The 27,862-nt window shown below is 42.0% G+C and overlaps 1 protein-coding gene across 1 annotated transcript in view; it reads left to right on the top strand.

Annotated features, from left to right (window-relative positions):
• The first annotated feature begins 226 nt into the window (after nucleotides 1-226).
• LOC125885578 (cytoplasmic phosphatidylinositol transfer protein 1-like) overlaps nucleotides 227-27,862 on the top strand; it is a 104,706-nt gene continuing 77,070 nt past the window's right edge. Inside the window, exon 1 of the mRNA XM_049571226.1 lies at nucleotides 227-545. Within this exon, the coding sequence (XP_049427183.1) occupies nucleotides 498-545 (48 nt within the window). The 5' untranslated portion in view covers nucleotides 227-497. The remainder of the gene's footprint in view (nucleotides 546-27,862) is intronic.

Here is a 27,862-nt window from a genome sequence, read left to right as displayed (position 1 = left end):
GCAGCGATATGGGGCCCTGGGACATGTGTCTGCTTCAGTTGGTAATCCAGCATTAGATAGGGCTATCTTCAACGAAATAATTTCATAATCATTGAGATATTTTAGTGTTTAGTAGCCCATACAACTGAGACGACGGGGACATTTTACGAACGTGACAAATTCCACGCTCTTATTTTGAAGCCTTGCATTCTGTCTGTTCCGGTCCCGCTTGTCACAGTTTGCTCGCAGCTTGACTCCTCAGCTTGATAGGAGGGGACGATCCTGAACCGAGCTCATTCCTGTTCTCACGTCCACCTCCGGAGAGAGTGTCCGCCGGTTCCGATGAAAGAACTCAGCCGTAACTCGGGGTGTATCTCCTAACCCGGACCAACCATCCTCCCACATGCGCTGACACGTCTCCAGATATTACACACATCCCGTCGGGTGGCGGAGGGAGCTTTTACTTGGCTGGTTTGACACATTGTGAATACGTACGAGAGACGCACAGGCGGGGGAAGATGTTGCTGAAGGAGTACAGGATATGCATGCCCCTCACAGTGGAGGAGGTGAGTTTGAGACTCTTCTTTGTTTTAATTTAAAACTTGTGGTGACATTTTCACCACTACCGAGGTTCACTGTTGATCAGAGGACTGTGGCAGCTGTAGCGTTGGGGTTGCTGTCCCAGACATGTGGCAGGAGTCTACACGGAGTGTGAGAGACACATTGAGTTTATTTCAGATGAACTTGAAGCCTCTACCATGCCCTCATGTTGTGTCTTTCCTTTCCCCAGTCACTGCAAAATCTAACACTTTTCTGTGGAGGCTTTAAACCACTCTGAAACCGCTCCGCCAGAACCCGCCACCTCGTCCCTAAACCCTAACCCCTAAACCCTAACCCCTAATCCCTAACCTCTAACCCCTAAACCCCTAACCCCTAATCCTCGCTAAACTCAACATTTTTAAAGGAGTCTGGTTCTAAGCTTGTGTTTACGTGTTATCACTGCTTTTTGTTTGTCACGTGCACTTTAATAATCCTATGTGTAGCCAGTCTGAGACAGACACATAACAGCACACTAGGAAACACTTTTATCAGGTGACATCCATTATAGATAGTTTCTATAATCAGCTGGTAGACTGGACTGATAATATAACCTGGCATCATCATGACCTCACCTCACTGATGAGCACCTACGAAGTCCCACTCCATGGCCATATGCTGTGGTTTCAGCCCTGTTCCTCTTTCAGACTCCCAGTGACGTGTAAATTGCATTGTATTAAATTCATCGGTCGCACATGAAGGCACTAACACAATGCAGAGCAGAGCAGGGGTCACTTCACGGTGTTCCCTACCACTAACAAACACACTGGTGCTGCACTGATTGATATCAGAAAGAAAGGACCGTTGTGTGTATTCAGCCCACTTGTCTTTTTAGTGTCACGACCCAGTCTAAAATTAGAAGGTGGAGATGATTGGTCTCTTGTCCTGGCATGCATGCTACAGCACGAAAGCACCTTTTTCAATTATCGTCCGTGTCATTGTTTTCTTACTCATGGCTTCTTGTGTTGTTGTGATGTGTAGGTGTTGTTGTAGCTGAGGGATGGTAGTCAGGTGGAATAATGGACCAGCTGCAGTGCACTGTCTCTGCTGACATCTTGTCAGTTCAGATGCTGAGATTAAAACCTAGGTGTGGTTTACTTTTCTCTAGAGAGACACCATAAAGCCTCAGCCAAGTAATCAGGGGATTTTTGAAAAACTCAAAGTTATTTTTAGGAAGCAAAGGAAGAGGTGAAGGCAGATAAAAGGCTGCTTGCTTCAACTTCTTTTACATATCTTTTTACATTTCCCTTACTTCAGTCAGCACTGCAGCAGCAAACAGCATCAAATTTATGCTCATTCCTCCTGCTTTGAGTTATAGGCTGACAAAGTGGCTGCACATTTACATGAAAGTCTTGCCCAGAGCAGGTTCAAAGGAGAACAATAAGTTAGTTTTCCCTCTGGCTGCCACCAGGCTGCCGCTGCTACAAGCAGTGAAAAAGGCGTTGCACCACTGACTCATGCACAAACCTGTGGTCAAAAGGGAAGCGCCATCTTCTAATACATGGGTGTTTGTCTCGTCTCCTTAAATACCTTTGCAGTGTGTGTGTGTGTGTGTGTGTGTGTGTGTGCAACACGTGTGTGTTATGTGGGTGTTTGCATTCACATATGCATTTTCCGTTCAGTAAATGAGCCTTGAGCCCTCGCCGTGCGTGCACTTCAAGCCCAGAGGAGTAATGAGGAGCTTTCTCATCACGTCCGTTGAACTTGTGAACAGATGGTCGTCATGAGAAGCAGGAACAGTGTGATTAAAGGCTCAGCCTGTGAGCCGATTTGAACAAAAGCATTATTTCACCACCAAAATTCAAATAACAGGATTTAATCCCACAATTAATTACTTCCCACAAAAGTGACAGGTTGGTTGATAGTTGGACTTTGTTTCTTTTTATCACCACCTGCTGCATGTATGCAACTTCCTGTCGCTATGAATTGCTACAGAGAAAAAACACTTCCTTCACATTGCAGGCCAAACCTAAAGTGTGATGTGCACGTCCAGCTTATAATTAAGCTAAAGAACCAGTTCATGCTGGAAGTAATTATCTGTTTATTAGCTGGTGTAGATTTTTTCATTGGTTATCCAAGGTGTAGACTCGAGTCAGACTTTAGACAAACTAGATAAAATCAAATTAGACTTGCAACTCGACTTGGACTTTAACAACAATGACTCGTCACTTCATTTGGACATGAGCCTTTTGACTTGATTAAACTTGATACTTTCCCCGAGCCCATAGATATAAAAAGTATGTAATAAAAAAATTGCAGTCTGAAAAACTTGTGTCGAAAATTTCAGGCGAAGACAAACTTCCAACTTTGTTTGACGTTTAAAGTTTTACAGACAACAGTAAGTCGGGGCTAATATTAACATAGTGAGCTTAGCTAATGTTAGCTTAACAGCTACGTACATTTTTTAATAAAGTTGTTTTAACAAGTGAATGCAAATTTTAAAAAGCACTCATGATTTTTGTAAAATCAATATTGGCATTACCTTTGGGGAAGAGTGCATTATGACTTGTTTAGGATGTGAAACTCCAAATTTAAGACTTGGTACACGACTTGTGTCTTGAGTGCAGTGACTTGGTCCCACCTCAGTGGGTTATTGTGAAGCTGTAAGGCCATGATGGTTTATAAGGATATGTACGATCAAGCAAAACAGGATATTCCTTTGAACTCTTTTGAAATAGGATATAAATAGAAGTGAGAGGTGTGTTGTGCATGTGTGTGACGGGCTTTTACACTGTGCTCGTAACACATAAAAAGGGGAAGGATGCATTAGTCTCACATTTCAGATAGACACTGCACTTTGCTTCCATTTGTTTTGTCTTCTTGCATTGATGATATCTGGATCAATCCCAGGAAGCTGGGCGTCATTGTTTGTTGACAGTCCTAATTTAGAAAGAAGCCTCCTTAATGGTCCGGACGAGGAGGGGAGGGACACAGAGGAGGTTCTATTTTTTCTTATCATGGCTGCACACATTGAGCCAAGTGTCATCCCTAGTCTTTTAAAAGTTGAGTCGAAGTTTCCTGTTCGTCCAAGGGGAGAGGAAACATGGAATGAAAGGAGTGGATGGATGGCGAGTAAGGATAAGCTACTTGGTGCCAACTGCTGAGGGGTTCAAGGGATGGGGACAGAAGACTGGCAGAGAGGACGGGAAGAGTGAAAGAAGGAGGAGTGGGAGGTAAAGCGGAAAGTTCTGGGGGATTTCTTTTCTTTGAAACTCTCTGTGGTCACGCACTAATACGCTGTGTGTGCATGTGTGTGCTTAGATTTGGAGTCACAGGGATGTGCAAGGTCACGTCTCTCTGTGTATTGTCTCTGGGAAGAGATTACTGTCTGCTGCTCGGCTGTGCTGCGTCATCGCAGACTTAGTACCGCAGATGTTGGAGCGGCTATCCACGCAGTGTTTATACAAGTTTAACAAACACCATACACACTGAAGAAATCATTTAGCAGAGTGTATGAGCTGTTCTGTGAGCCTTGATTCTCTGGTTTCTTAATCATTTCTTGCCTGTCTGGGTTTGTTTCCTGGCATCTTACTGCTGCTTTTTGCCTCAACAAAGAATTAGAAGTAATGACTTTCCTTCCCTCTGTGGAGCCATCAGGTGAAACATTTTTCCAAAAACACCAACGGTTTGTTCATGTTAAAGGAATAGTTTGACGTTTTGCTTAGCCTGGCATAAAGACAGGGAACAGGGTAGAAATCCACCTAGCACTTCTAAAGCTCTTTAACACATTACATCATGTAACTCCGTAGAAAAACCCAAGTGTAAAAATAACAAGTTGTGTTTCCTCAGGGGGTTATTGTCATCTGGAGTCTTTTTACTGTTGTCTGACAAGCAGCGGAGACAATGGGAAATCTCTGCTCGAGGCCAGGAAGTAGTTGTTGTTTCCACCTGTTGTCAGTCTTTATGCAACAATAAGCTAACCAGCTGCTGGCTGCAGCTTCATATTTAATGGACATATATGAAAGTGGTATTGAAGTTATCATTACCTAAGTCTCAGCAAGAAAGCAAATAAGTGCAGAAATGTCAAATTATTCCTTTCAGGCTCCCCTTTTAATTAGTTATCACTGTGTAAAGCAAAAAATTCAAAAGCAGGGTGCAAAATTATCAACAATTTTCAACCCACAGAACATGACTGTACATCTGATTGTTTCTGATAAAAACACTGTGGTACACTGGAACAGACAAAAGAACTCTGCCCAAGGACCTCAAAGTACGTCCTGGCGTGTACAGTACTAAGAGCTCCGAGATATAGCTGGGAGAGAGATCATGAAGAGCCTTAAAAGTAATCAGTAACATCTTAAAATCTATACAGAAACATACTGGGAGCCAGTGTAAAGAGGCTAAAACTGGAGTAATGTCATCATATCTCTTGGTTCTGGATAAAAGCCTGGCAGCTGAATTCTGAACAGTGTGGAGACAATTCATAGATTTTTGATTCTGACAAGAAAAGAGGCTGCTGCAGTGATCCAGGAGTATTGTCCGCTGTGGAACAAATGAAAATGAGTCCTGCAGGGGTCCAGCTTTGCAAACCCGCACCTGCCCACACTCGCAAAGAACCGAGCCGTCTCCGTTATATCCAAGTCAAATCTGGACCCCCCTTGACCTGCTAATATAAGTCCCCGACCCCGTCCCAACTTGTGATTAAACACACAGGCTGCACATTCACTCACTATTTTAAGTGCGCAATTAAAGCATGTGACATGAATTCAAATAATTAAGCATAGACGGTTTGGCAGAATAGATCACCAAATATGTTGCTGCTCATTATACTGAGGTTGCTGTGCAGGAATATTGTCCACAGTCCCAGGTTTAAGCTGGGTCCTCTGTTTATGAATCACAAATCCAGCCGAGAAAACGTCTCTTTGACTGGCTGCGCTCAACGCCAGGAAGGAGAGCACAGGTTGTCTTGTAGGTTTTTACTGTAAAAAAAAAAAATCTGATGGCTCATTAAGCCTCATAATATTAGCTGATATAGTTGTTAAAAATAGTGCATATTCATTTTCGTTTATGATTTCTACAGGAAAAATCAAATGCTGCCCACCTGGTTTTAATTCATTTTTACCCATGAATTTATATAAATACATTTTTTACCCAGCAGTGACCCAGTGCAGGACTCAGCTTTGGTGTAAATTAAGGGTGGGGGAAAAAATCAAAACAGCATAGTACCACAATATTTTTGTGTGGCAATATCACATCGTCCCACAGTGCCATCACACAGTTCCTGCAGATTTGTCTGCTGCACATCCATGATGCGGATCTTCAGTTCCACCACATCCCAAAGGTTCCCTATCGGATTGAGATCTGGTGACTGTGGAGGCCATTGGAGTACAGTGAACTCATTGTCATGTTCAAGAAACCAGTTTGAGATTATTTGAGCTTTGTGTCATGGTGCGTTATCCTGCTGGAAGTAGCCATCAGAAGATGGGTACACTGTGGTCATAAAGGGATGGACACAGTCAGCAACAATACTCAGGTAGGCTGTGGTGTTTAAACCATGCTCAGTTGGTACTAAGGGGCCCAAAGTGTGCCAAGAAAATATCCCCCACACCATTACACCACCAGCAGCCTGAACCGTTGATGCAAGGCAGGATGGATCCATGCTGTCATGTTGTTTACGGCAAATTCTGACCCTACCATCTGAATGTTGCAGCAGAAATCCAGACTCATCAGACCAGGCAATGTTTATTGGTGAGCCTGTGTGAATTGTGGCCTCAGTTTCCTGTTGTTAGCTGACAGGAGTGGCACCCAGTGTGGTCTTCTGCTGCTGTAGCCCATCTGCTTCAAGGTTCAGTGTGTTGTTGGTTCAGAGATGGTCTTCTGCAGACCTTGGTTGTAACCAGTGGTTATTTGAGTTACTATTGCTTTTCCATCATCTTGAACCAGTCTGGCCATTCTCCTCTGACCTCTGGCATCAACGAGGCATTTTCACCCAGAGAACTGCTGCTCACTGGGTATTTTCTCTTTTTCGGACCATCCTCTGTAAACACTAGAGATGGTTGTGTGTGAAAATCCCAGTGGATCAGCAGTTTCTGAAATACTCAGACCAGCCCGTCTGGCAACAACAACCATGCCATGTTCAAAGTCACTTAAATCACCTTTCTTCCCCGTTCTGATGCTCAGTTTTGAACTTCAGCATGTCTACCTGCCTAAATGCATTGAGTTGCTGCCGCATGGTTGGCTGACTAGCTATTTGCACTAATGAGCAGTTAAATAAGTGTACCTGAAAATGTGGCCAATGAGTGTGAGTGAACAGATGTTGACAGTTTTCCTTTGGGGACATAATTTACAGTTGAAAAAATTGCAATATAGCACAATATATTTTATCGCAATACTTAATCGCAGTATATTTAAAATCGCAATAATATTGTATCGTGAAGTATTGTGATAATATGGTACTGTGGATCCTCTGGTGATTCCCACTCTAAGTGTAAATAGGTTTTGGCATTGCAAAAACAATTGAAAACATCATACATGAAAATCACCTGCTGCCATTCAGTTAAATGCTCACAGTGAAATAAGAAAGGCCAGGATGACTCAGTATAACCAAATCAAGAATTTCAGCCGTGGATAAAGTCTGTTACTCTGAATGAGTTCAGCCCCAGTGTAGCCTTTGTGTTTGAGTATTGGTTTAAAGTTCCATCTCAGACAAGATTTAGTTGTAACTCCAACCAGAACCACTTAGCCAAGAAATAATCATTTTCCCTTTTCAGTCCCCTGAGGATAACTCTGCTCTGTTCTCCTCCTGTGAGCGGGGCCATTCATCAGCCACCGTGCCCATTTTTTTTTCCTGGCAAGGATAGAGAGGTGATGCATCACAGGAGACACAGATAGATGTGTTCCTTCTCCTCCTTTCTCTGTCTGTTATGTCTTCCCCTGCTACAGTAGCTCTCACTTGCACCTCCCTGTCTTTGGCTGACATGCCCTTTTTTTCAAGCTCACCGGAAAAACGCTGACATCGCCCAACCTTTAGCTGACCTGAGTCATTGTGCGTCTCCAGCAGCATGCCTGCCTTCAGAACCCTTATTCATCCTTAACGTGGCCTTGGTTCACGTATCTGAAGTTTTCATCACAAACTTCAGCTTTACACTCTAATAGCCTCGTCTGCGCAGTGAAAAGAGCACTGGAGATCGCGTCAAGGATTGTGCTCAGACTTTCAAAGACCCAGAGCGTATCAGCTGAATAAGGTTTTCACAGGGAAAAACAAAACTGAGGCAGTTCGTCTTCGCAGAAGGCCACACTCTTAGTTTTTTTTCTATTACCCGTAGTGACACTGAAAGCTGAATAAACTAAACATCCATGTGTTTTGAATCTATTGGATGCAGTCAGTAGACGGTCATTCCCGTTGGCTGCTTGTTGATTAGGTGTTAGCTGTGGCAACAACTGAAGGACTATGGCACCAGACTTTTGAGAGACTGTTGTCTGCTTTGAGACCTGTGCTGGAAAACTTTGGCCGTCACATGCACAGCAAACCCAAGGATTGTAACCATTTTTGACCACCCTGCTTTCCATTCATATCAGTGGGCATTTTCAGCAGACCTCAGAACAGTTGGTTCAACCCCAGAATTAAAGACAACTCCTCTGTTTCCAATTTGCATATTTATGAGCGTGTGTGCAGTTTTTGAATGAATGCTAAACAGGTAGCATGTGTTAAATTGTCTTTGAGATCCTGTAATGACTTTTGCGAAGGGGAAGTTGCTTGTTTTGATGCTGTTGGCAGGCTAAGAGGATGGATGGTCTGACGTGGGGATGGGTGACTGTATAAATGGGAGGATGTGGGGATGGCTGCCTGAATGAATGGCCGGATGGGTGGCTGGAAGGACACCTGGGTTGCTGGCTCACGCTGGCATCTTTCAAAGCGTAAGCATCTCTGCAAGTAACAGTGTGGCCAGAATTCATTAAAGAGAATGAATTATCTTATGATGTACTGTGCCCCGCGTTTGCCAAAAAAATAACACGTGGAGTTTATACACAGTACTGAACCTCATTTGGGCTCGCACTGTGTGGTGCAAGATGCCCACCTGCATCTGTACAGGTGAAAACACACAGAAGACCATTTGTCTAAAAGCAGCAGAAGTGTAGTCAGCAGCTGATGTAGTGGTATTGGACTCACAATGTACTGTAATAGGATAAGAACTGCTGTGTCATATTGTGCTTTTGCCAGCAAGGGATTATCTGTCATAGATGTACATGTAAGTGTTCATGTTGTAAAGGCTGCGTCTCAGCCCTCGAGCATGACATTGACAATTTAAACCATTTCATGCAACATTACTTTCCACTATTAAGTACATGATAACACTTTAAATTTGAGTCCAATTTTCTCAAAAGGCAGTGGAAGGTTTCATCAGTGTTGGCAGAACAGTGTGTCTTTCCCCTGGTTACTTCATTCATGTCAGAGGAAGAACAAACTTTTCAGCGATGGCTGGTTTGTTAAAGCCCCCTTTTAATAAGGGCTCTTTAACAAGATTGGTTGCCTTTGTTCAATCCCAGAGCATGTTTCCATGACACCAGCAGTTCATTTCATGTATTCACAAGATAGGAGAGCTGAAGAGCAGTGAGAACAAACGTGCTGTAACTCAGCGAGGACAGCGAGACTTTTTTCCAGACAAATCAAACTGTTTCTTTTTTTTTTTTTTTAGGCAAGGTAATTAAAGTAGACAGTGTCCTTGGAGGACTCAGTGTAACTGCATTTAGAATGCTTGATGTTATGAAATGTAATACAAAGTTGTGTTAAGTGAGACTTTACTGACCTGCGAGGGGAAATTCTTCCCTCTTGTCGGTATTCACAGAGGGAGGTTGGGGATTTTGGTCAATTAGGTGGGTGTTTGCCAACACAGGGGATCCACCCTTGGATTTTGGGTTGAACTCTTAGCTCCCTGGTTGCTTCTTACACCATGTCATTGCTTTCCATAGTGCATCAACAAAGCCTAACAGACTTTACACACCAAGTCCTTTTTTCGTCCAGAATTGTTGCACATTTAAAAATATATACAACCTCATGTTGTGCCAATCATGTTTACACGCTGACTCTGGAGCTTTAGGTTTTTATAGAGTTGTTTGACAAAGAAGGAGTGAAGTCAATGTGGCGTAACCTGCGGGTCACATACATCTGCAACAAGAGAGAGGAACAGGTTGCACAGTATCATTTCATAACTCAGATAGCTTACTTTCAACAGGTCAGTTGTCTAATTAATAAAACACTGCTTAGGATCCATACTAAAAATGTATGTGCAGACAAAAGCCAAAAAATGGTGTGTGCCAAAAAATATTCAACAAATCCTACAATCAGGCTTTTACCTCATGTTCGTAATGTTCATAAGCATGGGTCACAGTTTCTCCTATCAAGTCTGTTTTCACAGATCACAACTTCTGCATGGGAAGTAGCATACGCCTCTTTCAGGCCTCGTTTTGTGTAGTGCTGCACGATTAATCTCATTGCAATCGCGATGTCAGGCTGTGCGATTACATAACCGCAGAAAAGGCTGCGATTTGCGATTTAATGTAAATAAATGTTAACGTGTGTGTCTGTGAACGTGACTACCTCTCCTGTAGTGTGTGAAGTTTGTTGACATTACACCCACAAGCTATCCTGGTGTGCGCAGCACGTATGGTCACGTGACCACCCAGCGATCAGCAGTGACCAACACAGACGCTGAAGAGCATGAGCACGACCATGAACAGGCTGAGTTGGTGGTGGAAAAAACGCAGCGTCTATTATATGGCGATACTTTGGATTCAGGTACGGCGACGTTGAACAGAAAGACGTGCTGTGTAAAAGTTTGAAAGTTAAAGTCGCCACGTCCCGCGGCAACACGACCAATCTACATCAACACTTGAGACAGCACAGAGAAAAGTAGGAAGAGTGCATGCGAGAGAAAGCTGAGCCGTGTAACGTTAAAGAGAAAGAGACAACTGAAAGCCGCCAGAGCCTCATAAAACAACATCCAAGCACAGTTACGCAAACATTTGCAAGTGTCACGGGGAAATCACGGACTCCATAACAAACTATATAATAACAAATTAAAAATTGAGCAGTTTTGTTCAGGTTCGGCCCACTTGACATGCTGCTGTGTTGTGCTCACACATTTTTATTAAATCGTGCAGCAGTAGTTTTGTGTTTATGAATGAGACCCCTCAATGATGACGAAAAGGAGGATGACATAGAAGATGACAAATGCACACAGACAGAGAGAGAAAGAGCGACAGTGTGGAGACAGAGGGAGGACAGCTCAGCCCCTTCAGGTAACTGTGGTGCCAAATTCAAGACGCAGTCAGAGAGTGGCAATAGCCAGGGCGGTGCCTCTAGTGGAGAGATGCAAGGGAGGAAATGTGTCTTTCCATTTTGTCTCATCTTGTCTATCTAACAGTAAAACACATAGGACTCAGTGTGCAAGGTTTCTGTGCTAAACAATATTTATCAGATGATGGATTAAAAAAAAAAAAAACACATCCAAAAAATACAGACTTGGTGTGCAAAGGCCTTTAATATGACATTAAACCTCTGAAGCATCCAAGCTAGTAACATGACGTCAATTAGGGGTAACGGGAGGGAATTCTTGGATGCATCACAGTTCTCCCTTGAAAGATTATGTCTCAATGCAGAAAAGTAAAAAGTCCATTTCTTAACATTATGATCACCTGTAACAAGTTTGTAACACTGAGGTGTACGTTCCTTCCTACATTCATTCTTGCTCATGTTCTTTTTGGCTGAACCAGTAGGAGGGTGGAATGTAAGAGATGTAAACGTGTTACTGTTCTACTACATTTCTATTATTAAAGACAGTGGAAGTAAAGTCATCTGTGTGTCTTAATTATGATCATTACAAATAGGCCATGTTTCAAAAGTAGCAAGTAGTCACAGTGAGAAAAATGACATGTACAGAAATCAAAGATTTTTATGCATCAAGATGCATTGATAATTGTTATATAATCTAATTATAGCCCTCTTAATAGGATTCTAATTGAATCGTGACGTGCCCTGAGATTCCCAGACCTAATGTCCATATTATTTTCCACAAGCACTGCCACCCATTCATTCAGAATGTTGTTTTCTCTCTTTATGTTTAGACCCCTCCCATCCACTCCAGGGTTTGTTGGGAAATGGGGTCTGTTAGACGCTATTTATTTCTTTGCTGTCATGGTAAGGTGCAAGGCCTTTTTTTGCCATCTGCTACACATGACAATGCTGTGATTCAATCAACATCCCATTTACTGCCATTTACTCTTCTAGAGGAAACCATCATGGGCTGTGATGGACCATTATCCACGGATGAGGCCCATTCTCATTTCCTAGATGGCTGTGTGTGTGCGTTTATGTGTCCGTGTGCTCTTTTCTGTGTGTGTCTGTGTGTGTGTGTGTGTGTGTGTGTGTGTGTGTGTGTGTGTGTGTGTAATATCGCATCACCAGAAAGGTTGTTTCATAACATGAAAGCTACATGAGATCGTCACGCTTTTTGTGACAGCCGCACTCCAGAGATGGGCTGTTTGATTCATCCGTGGAACAAATTTCTGTTTGTCTCTCTTTCTCTCGTACACACCCACACTTTGAGTAGAAGTGTGCTTGTTTGTATTATTTAACAGGGGCACATCAACATTGTCTCTATCCTGTAAGCTGTTGAGCGACCTGCACCTCGATAACAGCTTCCACCACTCCAGCCCTGAGCTGCTCAGATGGGGCTGATGATGAGCTCAGTGTGTTGGTGAAGTGCGACAGTGTTTCCTAGAGAGGGAGTAGAAGCCTGATGATGGCTTTCTTTTTGGAAAATTATCAGGCAGTCAGTTTCATTGAGAGCGTTGCTTGATTGTTGCGCTCTATTGCGTGTTTTCTCATTAATAAAACACTGAAGTAACCTCTTGTCTTATTACACTTAGCCTATTAATTCTGAAATAATACATTAGTTCTGACAGCTACAACAAGTGTGACCTTATTTCCAATATTAATTGTTCATTGGCTGGCTTGTAGAATATCTGATGACTTGACGAGCACATTACCGAGGGGTTTATCCATTGTGGATAATAGCGCAGTTTCTCAAAAGTTAATTATTGCTATTTTAATTTGAATTTGTGCTGGTATGAAGCTGCCTGGTGTCACCATGGAGAAAAATTTCCTCCACCATCCCTCCGCTGCACCAGCAAATCACAGGAGGGATCAGAGCCGTTTTCTATCAGCAGCCACAGTCTGAAGGCGGCTGCTATATCTGTAACGTGTGGCTGAAAATAGAGACAAAGAAGCTGATTCTTTAGAGCAAAGCCACTTCTTTTTATTGTTTAATACAGACTTCTTCGCTGAAACCGCTTACTGGAGCTTCACATGCTCACACTCTATTTTAGGAAAGGCTAAAACAGTATGCTGAGATCAGACTAAGATTCTTCACTTTCATTTTCTACGTAAACTTTCATAGAACGCATCTTATACTGTATATAGTCTTATTTGTGAATGGACCTTTTGTATAAAGTGAACATCACCCAAATTATGTACAAATATGGTTGAAGGGCTGAGAGGCTGGACAGAGGACGAAGGCGCGTTAATGGAATTATGTGAGAGATGAAGCGTCACAGCCTCTTTACAGCTCTTGACATTATAGACATTCATTTGCTACACTCAGCTAAGCACCTACAAGTGGACTCACGCATATTTCTTTGTTGTTTATCAGAGGAGATTTCACAGGCTGTGCTTGAGCAACTCTGACAGGAAAGATGGCAGGGATTACATGGAATAGTTTATTCTTGTGTGGATGTGTTTTTTTTTTCTTTAGTAGTGACGTGTGGACTGGAATTATAAGTCAGTGCCAGCGGCAACAAGGTTGTGCTTCAGCTCCCAGGGAAATACTACAACGTCAGAAGTTGTGATACTCATGTTTCGTATGAATCATACAGTGTTGAGACATGGGAAAATAACTAGTAATGTAGAGCTAGTAATGGGGGATATTATATGTCGCTGTCTGTTTGAGCAATACCCAGCTGTACATAAACACAGTGACACTATAGATTTACACATAGGAGCTTAAGATGACTTTCACTATCGATTTAATGCTGATTTTTTTTCTCGATAAATGTCAGAAAATAGTGAAAAATGTCTATTACATTGTCCTGCGTCCAAGTTCACATCTTACAGTGTCTTGTGTTGTCTGACCATCAGCCAGAGCTCCAAAATTTATATTTTCAGTCATATGAAACAGAAATAAGCAGTACACAGCTGTGGGGCCTGAGCCAGAGAATTTATGTTATTTTCGCTTGAAAAATTATTCAAATTGATAATCAAAATGATTGCCAATTATTTTTCTGTCAAGTGACTAGTTAATTAATCAACTCATTGGTCCTGCTGTGCTACATACCAGCTAATCACATATTAAATGTTAGCATGTTAATAATAGGTTAATCGTTGACTTGCATGTTAACATGCTAATGTTAGCAAAGCTGAACCTAAGTAGGCTACAGCTGAGGCTGAAAACAGAAAGCTTATACTGATAAATTGATGTCATTTTGACAATGTAAAGCTTAGCCCACAAAATGACTAGTGTATGGCTGCGGTGGATGTTTTTTTTTTTTTTTTTTTTATTTAAAACTTCCATACAAACAAAAAACAGCTGCCTCTCATGAGACAAGACTTGAGTTAAAAACAAAAAACTGAAACTAGTAAAACTGAAAGTCTTTGAAAATCGAAGCTTAAAGGTTCTCGAGAACAAGAATGTCAACTGTCTCAGATTTCTGTACTAACAACCTCACGCTCCGTCTCCATGTCTGCCCAAATCATGTTACCTAGCGTACGCAGTCTCTAAACTTGGACACATTTCTACCGTTGCATGGTATATATCGTCATATTGCCCAACCCTACTGTAATACTTTTCTTATGGCGCCACCCTCAGGCCAAACTGTCAGATTTACCCCACTTTTCATCCATTTAACAGTTTTAATTGTATACTGCTGTAGTGTAACATATGTGGCTGTGGTAGAGCAGGTCATCCACTAAGCACAGCGATTGGATCCCCGGCTGCTCCTGTCCGCAAGTTGAAGTGCACCTGGGCAACATACCAAACCGCACATTGCTCCCGATGGCTGTGCCATCAGTGTGTGAGTGCATGTGAATGTCTAAACTGAGTAGGAGGTGACAGATGGTCCTTGTATGGTTTTTGTATGGTAGCCTTGACCATCAGTGTGTTGATATGTGTGTGAATGGGTGAGTGAGTTGCGTAAAAGTACTTCGAGTGGTCCTAGACTAGAAGACTAGAAAGGCACTATGCAAGTGGAAGTCCATTACCCATTACCATGAGCATTCGCCTCAAAGAGCTGCTGGTGTGGCGATACAGACTTTTCAAAAATGTTGTTTTGTTTCTAAGGATAATGGGAAAGTTTTCTTAATATAAAGGAGATAATATGGCCTAAATGTTTATTTATTTGCTCAATCACCAAGTGTCATCAGCCTGTCACAGTCACCTATTTCATTCCCTTTAGTCCATTTGGCCTACTGAGCCTTTGCTGGTGCCAAGATGCTACCAAAATCAGGCCTCAGAATGACCCTTAAGGAAGCTGAGTATGTGTGTGATGACCTGCCATATGTTGCACTTAGATGTATATGTTGCCCACAGTGAGACTGCATGTTAAAGGGTACAGTGTAACTGCTCCTGCCTTTGGCAGTGATAGTTTTTATTGGCTCACACACACTCTGCAGGCCATCCCATTATTATTGGTCTTGCCACAACCAAATTTCCACAACCCCTGAATTATTGAACAGATTCCTGCCAAAAGCAAAAGGGGGTTTAACACAATAAACACTCTGCTGTCAGAATAAAGTGTCAGAAATTACAACACAGCAAACACAGCAGTCAGTGAAGTTGGATCCTGGCAGTGATGCAGAGAAATGGTTTAGAAAGGGGGATTATGAGCGCTATTATGAGTTGTAGGTTGTTTTGTTTTACCCTGTAGGTAGTCCCTGAATGTATTTTTAGCACTGCATGGCACTAAATACTGTTGTATTGGCCATCATTATCATATTTCTGATCTAGCAGTACGCTGAGAACAGAGAACTTACTGTCTTCTCTTTATGAGTAATGTTGTCATGGTGAATATAATGCAGCCCAAAGCCAAATATCTCACATCTGAAATACTCCAATTTTGGTTGATTGCTTAAAATAGTAACAAGCCTTCATCATTTTCCTCTTACATTCTTTTTACACTTTTTGTCCTCAAGCTACCCTTCTAACGGGCACGTTTAACCAGGGCTATTTGCCTCTACTCAAAGGTTTTAATTTGTTCAAGGTCGTCTGAATTTAAAACAAACCACCAACTCAAATATAGGCTTTTTAATTCGTCTGTGACCTTGTGAATAAAAAGACTACATTTACACATGACCCAGTTTCGCTGTTGCTTTAATGTCAAAAAGTGTCCAAACACAGCAAACACTGGCCCTTAATGATGAAAATAATGCACCAAGACACCATGAAGTGTTCATTTTAATTTTTCTGTTTTCGCCAAAGTCATCCTATTACACTGTAATCCTGCGGTCAGCCCAGAGTGGGACTCTTTTTTTGAAGAGGCATAGGAGAAACATTATCGCAAGATCCACATTAACACATCACAGTGCTCAAAGCGTGATTTAGACCTGTAATATCTCCATTACTTCAGCAAATGTTGCATCGATAATGCTATCACTTGAGCGTGAAAATGGCTTTAAAGTGGCCTTATATTTATTTGGACACGCTATCAGCGGCCAGTCTTGTAGTGTGTGCTCTGACACTGATTAGGGCTTTGGCTGTATTGTTCACTGTTTGCCTTTATTTCTGTATAGCTTTTACCACTGCAGGCTATAAAGTGAGAGTTGCCATCTGATCAAATGTAATTTAATGTTCTGGTGGTCCTTTCTCACCCTCTGTAGTTTCACTCGGGTGTGTATTTTCCGATGTGTACGTGTTCACAGGCACAGAGCAGATGTTTTTTTTAACAACCTGTCCTGTCCTTGTAGCCGCTAGTCACTGCTTTAACTCCACAGTGAGTCTCAGCGAGGGAATAAGTGCAGCAGAAGGGGAGGCCAGTAGGAAACTCGTGGCTTTTTCTCTCTACTCATTTTTTTTTTTATCAGTCTGTAGACAGATGAGAAGGAAAGGATTTACCAGAGATTTACCAAGACAGGATGAGGACAGACAGATGGAGATGGAAAGAAGAGGTCCGGCCGATGCTACCATACGAGCTACGTGCTGTAAATTACATGCAAATGGAAGGAGAGGGAGACAGAAAAGAGGCAGTCAGAGGTGGAGAGAAGCTTGAGTAGTCGCATGAAATATGAAGAAGGTGGGAAGAGCTGAGAGGGAAGTCAACTATGGTGTAATGCAGCCAGTGGTTTTCTGAGCAGCTCTTCAGAACTGCGTCGGGGACATTGTGGTTTGCTTACAGACGCATTAAAATGATGTAACCGGTTGCCACTGTAATTCCAAAAGCTTTAAAAGAGAATAGATGTATATGTGTTGGTTTTTGTGTGTTTGTTTTCCCAAGCTCTTTTAATTACTGAGGCTCTTAAGCTGGACATACACTATGATTGCAGCCCATTTTAGAAATGACGTTCCACTGCAAGTAAATGGTTTGTGATGTAAAGCCAAAGCTAATGATTAATGTGCTCATGTTGTAGGGTCTGATCATTCAGTTAGCAAGTTAGCAGCACCAGCGAAATAGCTGGAATACATTGCACAATTGATTAAAAGAGAAAAAGGCACTGACCTTGGTGAAACCAGTCAGCAGACTGTTTTTGTGGATCCATGAACACAGCACAGGCAGAACTTTTTCCTCAGCCACTCTTTCTGTCCTCTGATCACATCAGATCAATGGATGAGAGGAGCAGCTGCTGCAGAGGCAAGTGAATGCAAATTTTATTCACAGCGCAATGAACGCTTACGTTTCACTTTCAGTGCGCCTGACGTTCTGCTGCTCCATCTGTACACAGAGGATCCTCGGCACTCCAAGAGTGTAGTGCAAGGATTAACCAAACGGTGTATATATATGTATTCCAATAGTGCTCCTAATGAACAGTCCACATATGACTGAGTTGAAAATTCCAGAGTCGATGCAGCTGCGTGAAAGCCTGACAGTGGTCGACCAAATTTTCTGGCATGTCAGAAATTCACCTGAATGTCCGACAGCCAGGCTTCCACTTTGGAACTAAATGATGCATTGAACTATACTATTACACCTGGAAAATAAAATATACAGCTTAAACTGTGTTTATTCTAATGTTCTCAGTGCCATTGTGCTCACAATGGAACAGGCCCTTGTGTGGAACTGCCCCTCCCACCCCCAAACCAGAATGTTTTACTCCAGTGAGACACACCAGGAGGCACGCTACACTAAGCTAGCTCATTGTTAGATAGTTAGTAAGGGCATTATCAGACCATAAATAGAGGATCCTCCGATAACCTCCAGGTCTGGTGTTTGGAGCCTCTTTGGTTTCGAGAGAGTGGTGGATAAAAACACACCGGGCCAAAGAACATGCCACCACACAGCTACAGACCCTCTTGAGCAGCTAACCTAGTACCGTTGTTACATACCCAACCGTTGAGCCGAAGTACAAGCCGGTGCACGGCCACACTCTCATCAGCAGCCAAGCCAGCAGCAAGCACATGGTTGCACTGCACAAACCTCTCCAATCCAAGGAACAAGGGCCACTGTGAGGCTACAGCCTCTCGTTCAGCAGCCAAAAGCAGCTAACATTATCACAAAGCACATACATCCACAGCAGTGAGCAGGGCCAGAAAGACCAAAAGGTACATTAGTGATGGCTGTTTAGCTTGTGCTTATAGGATTGTGGCATTTTACATGGATATTTATTCATGTATTTATTAGACTGAAAGACCTTGGAGAGCTTGTGGAACGTAGCAAACTCACTGCTCATACACAGTGGGTGAAAGAAATGGCACTGATACTATGCACTCTAATGTCAGTAGTAAGACAGTATTATATAGTAGACACAGAAATGCTGAAAAACAGTTTAATGGTATAGCTCCACAGTTCGGTACTACACAGTTTACAGTCTTACATTTTCTATCATGTATAATGTATTTAGAAAGAAATCACGAATTTTACCATACCCACACTTCAGCTAGTCCATTTCAGTCAGACTGTAATTCCTGCTTTGTCCAAAAATGACAAAAGCCCAAATTGTGGTAGTTTTCATACATTTAGAATGTTTAAAACCAAGAAACCTTCTGTGGCATTTCTACTTCTTTGCTGTGCTGAACTGTCACACCACTGTACCATGAATTTTGTGTGCTATTATGCCCCTAGTCCTCCCCCCCAGTGTTGAAACAAAACCCCCAACCCTGCTTACACAAGTGCACAAAATGCAGCTTGCTATATAATCCATTACATAATCTACTTTGTACTCGATGTCAGAAAGTTTTCGAAAGCTTTGCTTCCACTGTGTGTTTATGGAGGATACTTTTACACTCAGGATAAGAATACACTCGCACACAGTGGTCATCATGCTGTTCTGCCATGCCTTCAGCCCACACACAGGTGCAACGCATCTTTGGAAGAACTTTCAGCTCAACCCACACATGCACACACATGCGCGTGCGCACACACACACATACACACAAATTAGACAGGCTATAGATAGCTATATGCTGACACGCTTCATTATCAATGCTCGTTTCTATGGTAACGGGTGCCATCCATCCCTACCATTACCCCCATAGCGGAGTGGATTATAGTGATTATAGTGTAAGACCATCCCTAGGATAACTGTCAAATAATGAGGCAGATGATGGAGTCTTACCTTCCCTCAAGCCTGGGATTTAGTGCTTCTTTCCATGCTGTGTGTTTTCTAGGTTTCAGCTTTGAGGGGCTGTGTTGGTATTCCAGGTAAACAGAATTACTAATCTGTTGCTTTCACTGTTGCTCGCAGCATTTATTTGCAAGAGTTTGAGGGGGTGTTTATTTTTGTTTTTACATTACATTAACATTAACAGAGGAAATGCAGCACATATGACCAAATGCAGCAAATTAGAATGACACATACTAATGAAATGTCACAGAGGACGCTTTGTTTCTCTTTTGACACCAGCATGGTAGAATTATGTTTTTTTTTCAAAGCAAGATTAAAGCCCTATTTGCACGAAATTAGCACTTCTCGCTTGACCTCATATGACTTAGAAATTACCTCCCCCACCCCCATGTCTGTGCACCTGTATGGGATAAACAGTCTGTGCTGTACTCAGATTTACTGACATTATCCCTGGTGCCACTATGACTACAGAGCACCACTAGCTTTGATGTACAGTTGTAACCTCCTTTCTTTGTCTCTTTTTTTGAATATGCAAATTTAAAAAACAGAAGAAATTTCTTCCACACATTTTCACAAGCCATCCATCTCATCATCTTTCAAGATTTCGCTCTTCTGATGGATTTGAATTTTGCTTTCTCTGTGAATGGGTCTCCATGCTGTTTAGCAAGATGAGCCTTCTGCACCCAAAATGCTGTCAAAACTGTCATTTCTAATTGCCAACGCAGCCTCCGTAATTCTCCACCAGGGAACAGCTGAGGCTGATGGGAAACAACGTCTGTACCGGATGTCATGGCAATTCATATTACAATTATTGCGACATTTCACTCAAAACCACAAATATTAACCTCTTTGTGGCGCTAGAGGAAAAGTCAGGCGTCAGGAAATCAGTCACCAGAATGCATCGTTTGGGATCTACGAATATCTGCTACAAACTTTTTGCTGATCCACTTAGTGAATGTTGAGATCATAGACTTTAAAATAAAGATGAACAACATGACACTGCCCCCAAAAGTGAAGCCAAAACATCTTGATCGCCCCCTGGTGGCTGGCTGCAGTACAGGTCATAAAACTCGCCCCCTCCATGTTAGTTGATGTTACATGTTTTGAACAAAATACTCAAAAGCACACATTAAATGGATTTTTTTCAAAGATGTTTTCTGTTATTTTAGGTCATTCTTATCATCCTGAAATGTGTTCAGGTTTGTTGTTTCTTACAAATTTGGTTATAATAATTTATTTGATGCGGTGTCATGATCAACAACTGTGTGTGCTCACAATCAATGGCGCTGCTTGCGATTTTTGTTTGACGGGTGAATGGGTGGGAACTCAATACTGCGAAGATCGCTACTGCACAGAGTCTGGCTCGCAATGACATCACCAGCATAAAATGGCAGCGGCCATATCTGGGATATTTTGGCTTCATTTTTGTCCAGTGGAAAGAAGTGGACACCTGGCGTCCATCTTAACTCAGTCTATGGTTGAGATATTTGACAGAAGAAGTGAAAACTTTGACTTGCTGGTGATGTTAGAGGAAAAGTACTGGGATCATCAAAGCCAGTATGATAAATCCTCTGGACATCATAAATGTTTGTGCAGAATATGCCAGTAGTTTTTGAGATATGGATCAAAGCAGTGGACTGACAGACCAACATTACCAGCTCTGCAGGCAAAAATGAACTTAATGACCAATCCATATTTGAAACATTTGGAAAAATACATTTGAAAAACAGCTGTGTCCATTAAAAGTTGCATATGGTACTATGTTTCGTTGCTAAGTTTCCTGCTGAAAAGCAAGAAAAAAAATCACGTTTTTTTCAGTCCCTTGATGGCTTTCCCCCGACTGTGTAGCAATTAGCCTCCCAGCAGCAGCAAATGTGTTTAAGCCAGAAGAACAAAGACGCCAGCGAGCTGTGTTGCACACATTTTTCAAGGCATTTGAATGAGATTATTTTAACTTGAAATATTTCAGCAGATGGACCTCGTATTCTGACCCCAGAAGCTCTGAGTGTTTACACAAGATGTCTTTCTTTCTTTTTATAAATAAAGTGGCAAGCATGGAAATTATTCCATCACAAAAACTGTGGTAGATCATTTTTTCAGCCGCTGCTCTGCTGCTGTCACTCAGGTGTTTCTCAGCTTTCACTGGATTTGACATGAAAGATTATGATGACAAGTTCAGTATTTCGCACGATGCATCCGGTGTTTGCTAAAAGTGGCTGCTCAAGTACAGTTTTTTTTTTTTCAGGTTGAAATATCTGCCACACAAATACCGAATAACTCCCATGACGGCTATTCTAGGGCAATTGCACAGATTCAGAACTGCGCTGGTGTCAACTGGAAAATGAGCCACTTTGTCTCAGTTCCCAGTGGGTCGCGTTCTGAGTGGGAACAAGGTTTTCAAGGGACAGCGGTGTTGTAGGTGCCTGGAGAAAGAAAGATGTAAGGTCAATATTTCCTCTGTCACTTCCTCACCAGGGAATTGTTACAAAGTAATGCAGAGATCATCAACTTGCTGAATGCCGGCTGAAATGAAGCTAATAAACTCCACGTCTTATCTTAATGACTTCACAGTGAAGGCTGATGTTCAGTTAGTCTTGGCCGCGGGCAGTCGACCAATGGGAAGAGAGTGTGTGTGTGTGTGTGTGTGTGTGTGTGTGAGAGAGAGAAAGGGAGAATGTCAGGACAGAATTACTGTCCCTTACATATTTTAAACTAAAGGTAGGTCACGTTCTTGACCCTTCTTCAAAAAATAAGAGTGAAGATTGATTTTCTTCCTCAATAGTGCATAGTCTTTTAACCTGGATGTGTGTGTGTGTGTGTGTGTGTGTTTGTTTGTGTGTATTTTCCTCATTTTTAGTGTCCTCTTCAACTGAGTCAGCCCTGACCGTGGCTGATTTGTAGTGCGATTTAGAGGATTAGAGAGCGAAAATGCCTGCTAAGATATATTGACGTGTGTGTGTGTGTGTGTGTGTGTGTGTGTGTGTGTGTGAGAGAGAGACAGTGGGTACGAGAGGAATAATGTTCAGAGGAACAAGAAGAGAGTTGTTCTTATCTATTCATTTAGATAACGGGAGCATTAATCACGTTAAAGGTTCCAGGCAGTCAGTGTATCTGAAAGGATTAAGAAAATCCATGTTTTATTAATCAGACAATAATTACTTTTGTATTTTGTGCGTTTTCCCTTGATTTCATAAATTGCACTAAATATTTTGAAGCATGAGGTTTGATGCAGCTTGCCATTTAAGCACTAAAAGAATCTGGATACTACTGATGACTGTTTTCTTGTTTCTGTTATTCTCAGTGTTTCCCATACATTGACAAGACTATGGCGGCCCACCATAGTTTAATTTCCCCTGCCATAGTCTCCAAAAATCAGCCAGATATAAAATGCCTCTGGTAAATGAACAACACTCTGTAGTGCACCAGCTGGAGCGCCGTCAAAAATAGACCCGGCCTGTATTTTTAGCGGAGTGGAGCGCCAAGCTGCTTCTAGGCTGCGGCCAGGAGCGCTGCGGCGCTTCTGGTGGAGCAGCTTATATTGACTTGAATGGCCGCTATTAGCTCCAGCACCCGCGGCTCGGCCAGCTCGCGCACGCGACGGATCCAGTGGGTTGCCATAAATGGGCCTGTTCCAGAGGCATTCAACTACCAGAGGGCTTTTGAATTCTTCTTTTTGAAGCTGTGTAAAATGCTCTGATTCAGGGTGCCGTACTTGCAAATCATGAGGGAGGGAAGCAGTAATTTGTGTTTGTTTGTGTGTAATTAATTTGAGTCTTATCTTTTGTTTTCTTTTCGTATTGTGTATTTTGTATTGTTTTGCGTATCTGTAACTGTGTTTGTGAGTGAGAGAGAGTTTTAAAAGAATATTTTGTCTGCACGTGATTTAAAATCATAAAATAGCCCTGCAGAGGCAGATCAGTGCATTAGTCATTTTTCTTTTGATTACTGAAATGTTAAACTACTAATCCTTAGCCATATTTTAAGTGTAACCCTTCACCATAACATACCACTAGTGTATTTATCAGTAAAAATCAGGGCTGGACTGGCATTTTTGGCCATGGCGGCCCACTATGATTGGTGATATGCCATACGTACACACTACGCTGTTACCAAAATTAAAATAAATCTCAGTTGTACCCTACATGCCCTGGAAGAGATTACTAAGGCTAGAAAATCAATGTGCTCATTCACTTCTCATATATCCATCAGTGGTTTATCCATCAGTGTACGTTAGTAGGCTACGCACATAGGTGTCGGAACTAGGGGTGCGGGGATTTAAACCCGACATTTTTCAATAAGTTGGCTGTTATAATTAAGAGTATTAAACCACAATTCTTGTTATTTGAATGACAGAAATATAGGATCTTAATGAATGGCGCAACACGGAAGCATGATTATGTAATAAAACAGGTGTTTATTTTAGGATCCAGGTGGTGAAGGGCTGTGCGTGCACAATGTCCCAACAGGTGACAGCCCTCCATTCCGAAACCTCGCTGTTCCGAACGACCCCCACTCCGAAATTGATTTCAAGTCCATATCGAGTTTCCTGCATCAAACACTGCCGCCCGCTCTCCGGCCGCACTCACACAATTCTGAAACTCGTTACACTACAAAAGCTTGAAATGAACGTTCAACTCATTGTTTTTTTATTGAAAATATGTCGCTGTCTTCATTTATTATGTATAATTTCGCAGCAGCAAACACATTTAAAGGAGACGCTTGTCAAGTCTTTTATACGTGCGCTGTCTGGTGCTGAAATCCCAGCTGCAGCCGCCGCTCCTGCTGACAGCAAACCAGGGGAGAAAAAAGACATTTTTTTTGCTCTGTGCTTTCAGAAAATAGGGGAAGAAAGACCAACGGTCTGTACAGCAGTCCCACTGTGTTTTCCAGGGCATATCAGGCTGTGTGATTATGTGCAAAATTTGGTTTAATGCATTGGAGCAATTTCATACAATTTTGGACATTTAACGTGATAAACTAATTTCAATTCAACATGGTCATTTGCTTAGAGGATTCAGCTGAAGCATAATGAATGTTATATGTCATTAAGAAGAAGTATTTGCTTGTTTTGTGGTTAATTATGCACATGATCCAGTTGACTCCATCATGCGTCCCTGCAGACATGGGCAAAAGGGTCAATGCGCAGCCTCCGTTTACTTTGCATCCGTCTCGTTCATTCAAACTTTGTAAACATGGTTGGCATATTCTGCCATCATAACTTGGCTCTCAGAATTCACCAGATTGATGCCTTTAAATCGAATATATACAAAATACAAAAACAAAGCACGCCCCCGGACCCCCCTAGAAGGTTCGGACCCCCCGCCATAGTCTCCAAAAATCCTGTGGGAAACACTGATTCTGAATGTATTTTGAACAGTGTATTCAACTTCCTTGCTGTCAACTTCACGCTTCTTTTCTGTGGCCATGTCTGCTTTGTGGGAAATGACTGCTGCTGGCTCATTCACTTGTTTACTGTCTGTTTATGAAAACACATTAGTTTCCTAGTTCCTATTTGGTGCATGTCTACTAACTGTATGATCTGTATGATAGTCCTGCCATTGTGAGGTGAACAGAGGAAATGCAAAGTTAACTTGATTAATCAATATGGTGTAGTGGGCCACATATAGTGTATTTTGAAAGACAAGCCATTTAAAATTGTTCCGCAGGAAATGATAGGCCTCTGGGCCGGACTTTGGACATGCCTGTACTAACAGAACTGGATACAGTGTTGGAGGCGGGGCCCTTTTCATACCTATGAAGGTTGCTCAATGGTGCATGAAGGCAAAAACACTCAATTCCACGGTATAAAATTTCCACTGAATCACCCGCATCGTTGGGCCCATAGAGCAAGCCACTAGAGACTTCTGCCGACCACGCCACTAATGCACGCTTAGGCAACCTACGGTTCCAGAGCAGCATGCAGCTCTGTAGCCCCTCCCATGGTTCCCTGTGGCTTTGACCAAAAAATTAGGCTACATAGAAATGAAACACAGTTATATTTAAACATTTTCATTATCATTGTTGTAGGCCTAAAGTGATTCTTCCAATATCCAATTGTAAAAATATGTAACCTATAGGTCTACAACAAATTTTGAAATAGTTTCCACTTTTTGTCAACTAAAATGTGAGTCATAGCTATGTCTACAGCCTTTTATCTAATTTTGCCAAACATCAAGAGCGGTGGCTTGTCTTGAGTCTACTTAGCGAAGCTAGTTGTGGATTCCAAATCCACAAAAGAAAAAGTCTTTGAGGAAAATATTGAATTTAATAGGGCATTGACAGATTTGTTCACTTTCGCTGCAAGTTACCATATATTCAGAAATACTTGACTGCAGAGTAGCCTCCTAATGGTACAACATATTAATGATTAGACCTGTTAATAATGTTGATAAGCTACTATAGACTTAATAACGCTGTGTTATCTTTATCATAAGGTTCAGATATGTTTTGAGGTTCCAGACAGATTTAATTAATTTCTTTGGGGACCAAAAATGGCTCTTCTGGTAGTAGAAAGTTGCTGACCCCCGCGCTAATAAGAGTTGTAGTTACATGGTTTGGCCACTATGTCATAATGGCTTCAAAGCCGAGCTGGGGGCCCTGTGTTCACAGACAACAGTCCTCTAACTGGATTTTTTTTCACAGAGCCTGCAAAGAAATTATGGCAGCTTTAAGACACTTTTGTGATGGGAAAATCACCTGATTATGTAACAAGGATTGCACGTGACATAACTGTAGACATCTTATACATAGGGACCCCCTCCTCAGCCCCCCAACCCCGAGAGGTTTGAATTAAACATGGAATTATGATAATCCTTTATTACACTTGGAAGGGTATTACAAAAAAAAATCAGTGGACCATGGATAAAAGATTTTTCCATGAAGGAAAGTCAAGTATCTCTCAATTAATTTGTAAAAGTGGCCAACTTATCCTTTAACATAGTTTTGTTTTTAGGGTACATTTGAACATCACGTATTCTTACATTTGAATCTCAGGTCTTTATTCTCATGTTGCTCATTTTAACTCTGAAAACTGCTCAGCCATTCTAAATCATAAATAGTGGAGTCTCATGAGTGCATCCTCTGTGATCCCTGTTCCGACCCACTCCAGCTCGGCTGAGCTCGACAGCACAATAGTGAGAGAGTTTAAGTCTTGACTTGTGTGCACTCGTTGACCTCTGGTTGGCAGAGGCCAGTCGGCTGGAGAAAATGTTGCATAACATTTGAGATGTGATTATCAAAGCCATGACCTCAGGGTTTGATGCGAAAGTTATAAAAGTTAACAAGTAGAAGAACTCATGAAATTTTTAAGCAGATAATGTGATGTGTGATCTGAGGCAACAAGAAATTTAATTGCTGATGACAGACTGCCAGCTACACAGGGATTTTAGTTATATGTGATGGGGTGCTTAACTCTTGCCTGTCCCCTCGCTAGAGGACCAGAAACAGAATATTCATCATGGGTATTCCAATATAGATCAAATATTTTCTAATAATATGCGAAGAATCACAAACAGTATTTGACACTGAAGCCGAATGGATACAATAAGCAGTACATGTAGAGGTGGTTTCAGTTCAGCAGTAGGGCTGTCAACGAATATTCTAAATTCAAATTTGAAAAAAAAATGGGCCTTCGAATGTGAAAATTGATATTCAATTGTGGAGAAAAAAAAACTACACCACTGCAGCTGTCCTCTTTGTGAGTGGGCGTTGGCCTGGGCCGCTGCACTGAACGCATTGCATAGGCCACACTGCCCGCAGAAGTGCTGCGAATCGCAGTGCACCGAAATTCTCACGCGAGCCGGAGCACTTCCGTTCACATCAGACACGCATTTCTCCACGCTGGTCGACAAACGGTTCCGCTCCCAGTCGTCTGCGTCACCCGGCTTAACACATTCGCTCGCAGCTGGCGCAGAAAATAGACCAGACGCCGAAACGATCGCTGCAGGGCACGAGCCGGCCACGGAGCTGCACGGTGCAGTCGGTGTGGATGACACAATCGGTTAACATGGGCGCCGAAAGGAAACTGGCTTTGCTTCTTGGTGCTTCGAGGCTTTTCGCAGCGCTTCTGCGGGCGGTGTGACCTGACGGGTCAGAGAGGGGGGGCGAGCGAGAGGTCTGCGGTCGTTTATAATGTAATGTTATAGATAATTGTTTTATGTGTTTTAATGTGTAGATATGTAAATGTTTTCAAAGACGTTTATGTTGAAATAAAAATACCTACAAATAGTTATGTTTCCTTATATTAATACATATACAAGTATGTTTCCTTGTATTAGTTTGCCCTCTTGTGGACATAATGCGAAAAAAAAAATTCAAATGGTTCGAACCTGAGTTATTTTTAGAAGGAATATTCGAACGTCATTTTTGAGCAATTTTGACAGCCCTATTCAGCAGCTTCAGTTTCATGGTGTTAATCTGTGTTTAGTGATTTTTTTTTTAACCCTATGTTGATAGTAAAAATATTGCTTTATATATCCAAATATTGTCCGCCTGACCATATGATGTCATACCGTTTGACTC

This window comes from Epinephelus fuscoguttatus, linkage group LG3 (genome assembly GCF_011397635.1).
Source record: "Epinephelus fuscoguttatus linkage group LG3, E.fuscoguttatus.final_Chr_v1".
Taxonomy (NCBI): Eukaryota; Metazoa; Chordata; class Actinopteri; order Perciformes; family Serranidae; genus Epinephelus; species Epinephelus fuscoguttatus.
The sequence above is the reverse complement of the archived record's forward strand: the minus strand, read 5'-3'. Positions and strand labels throughout refer to the sequence as shown.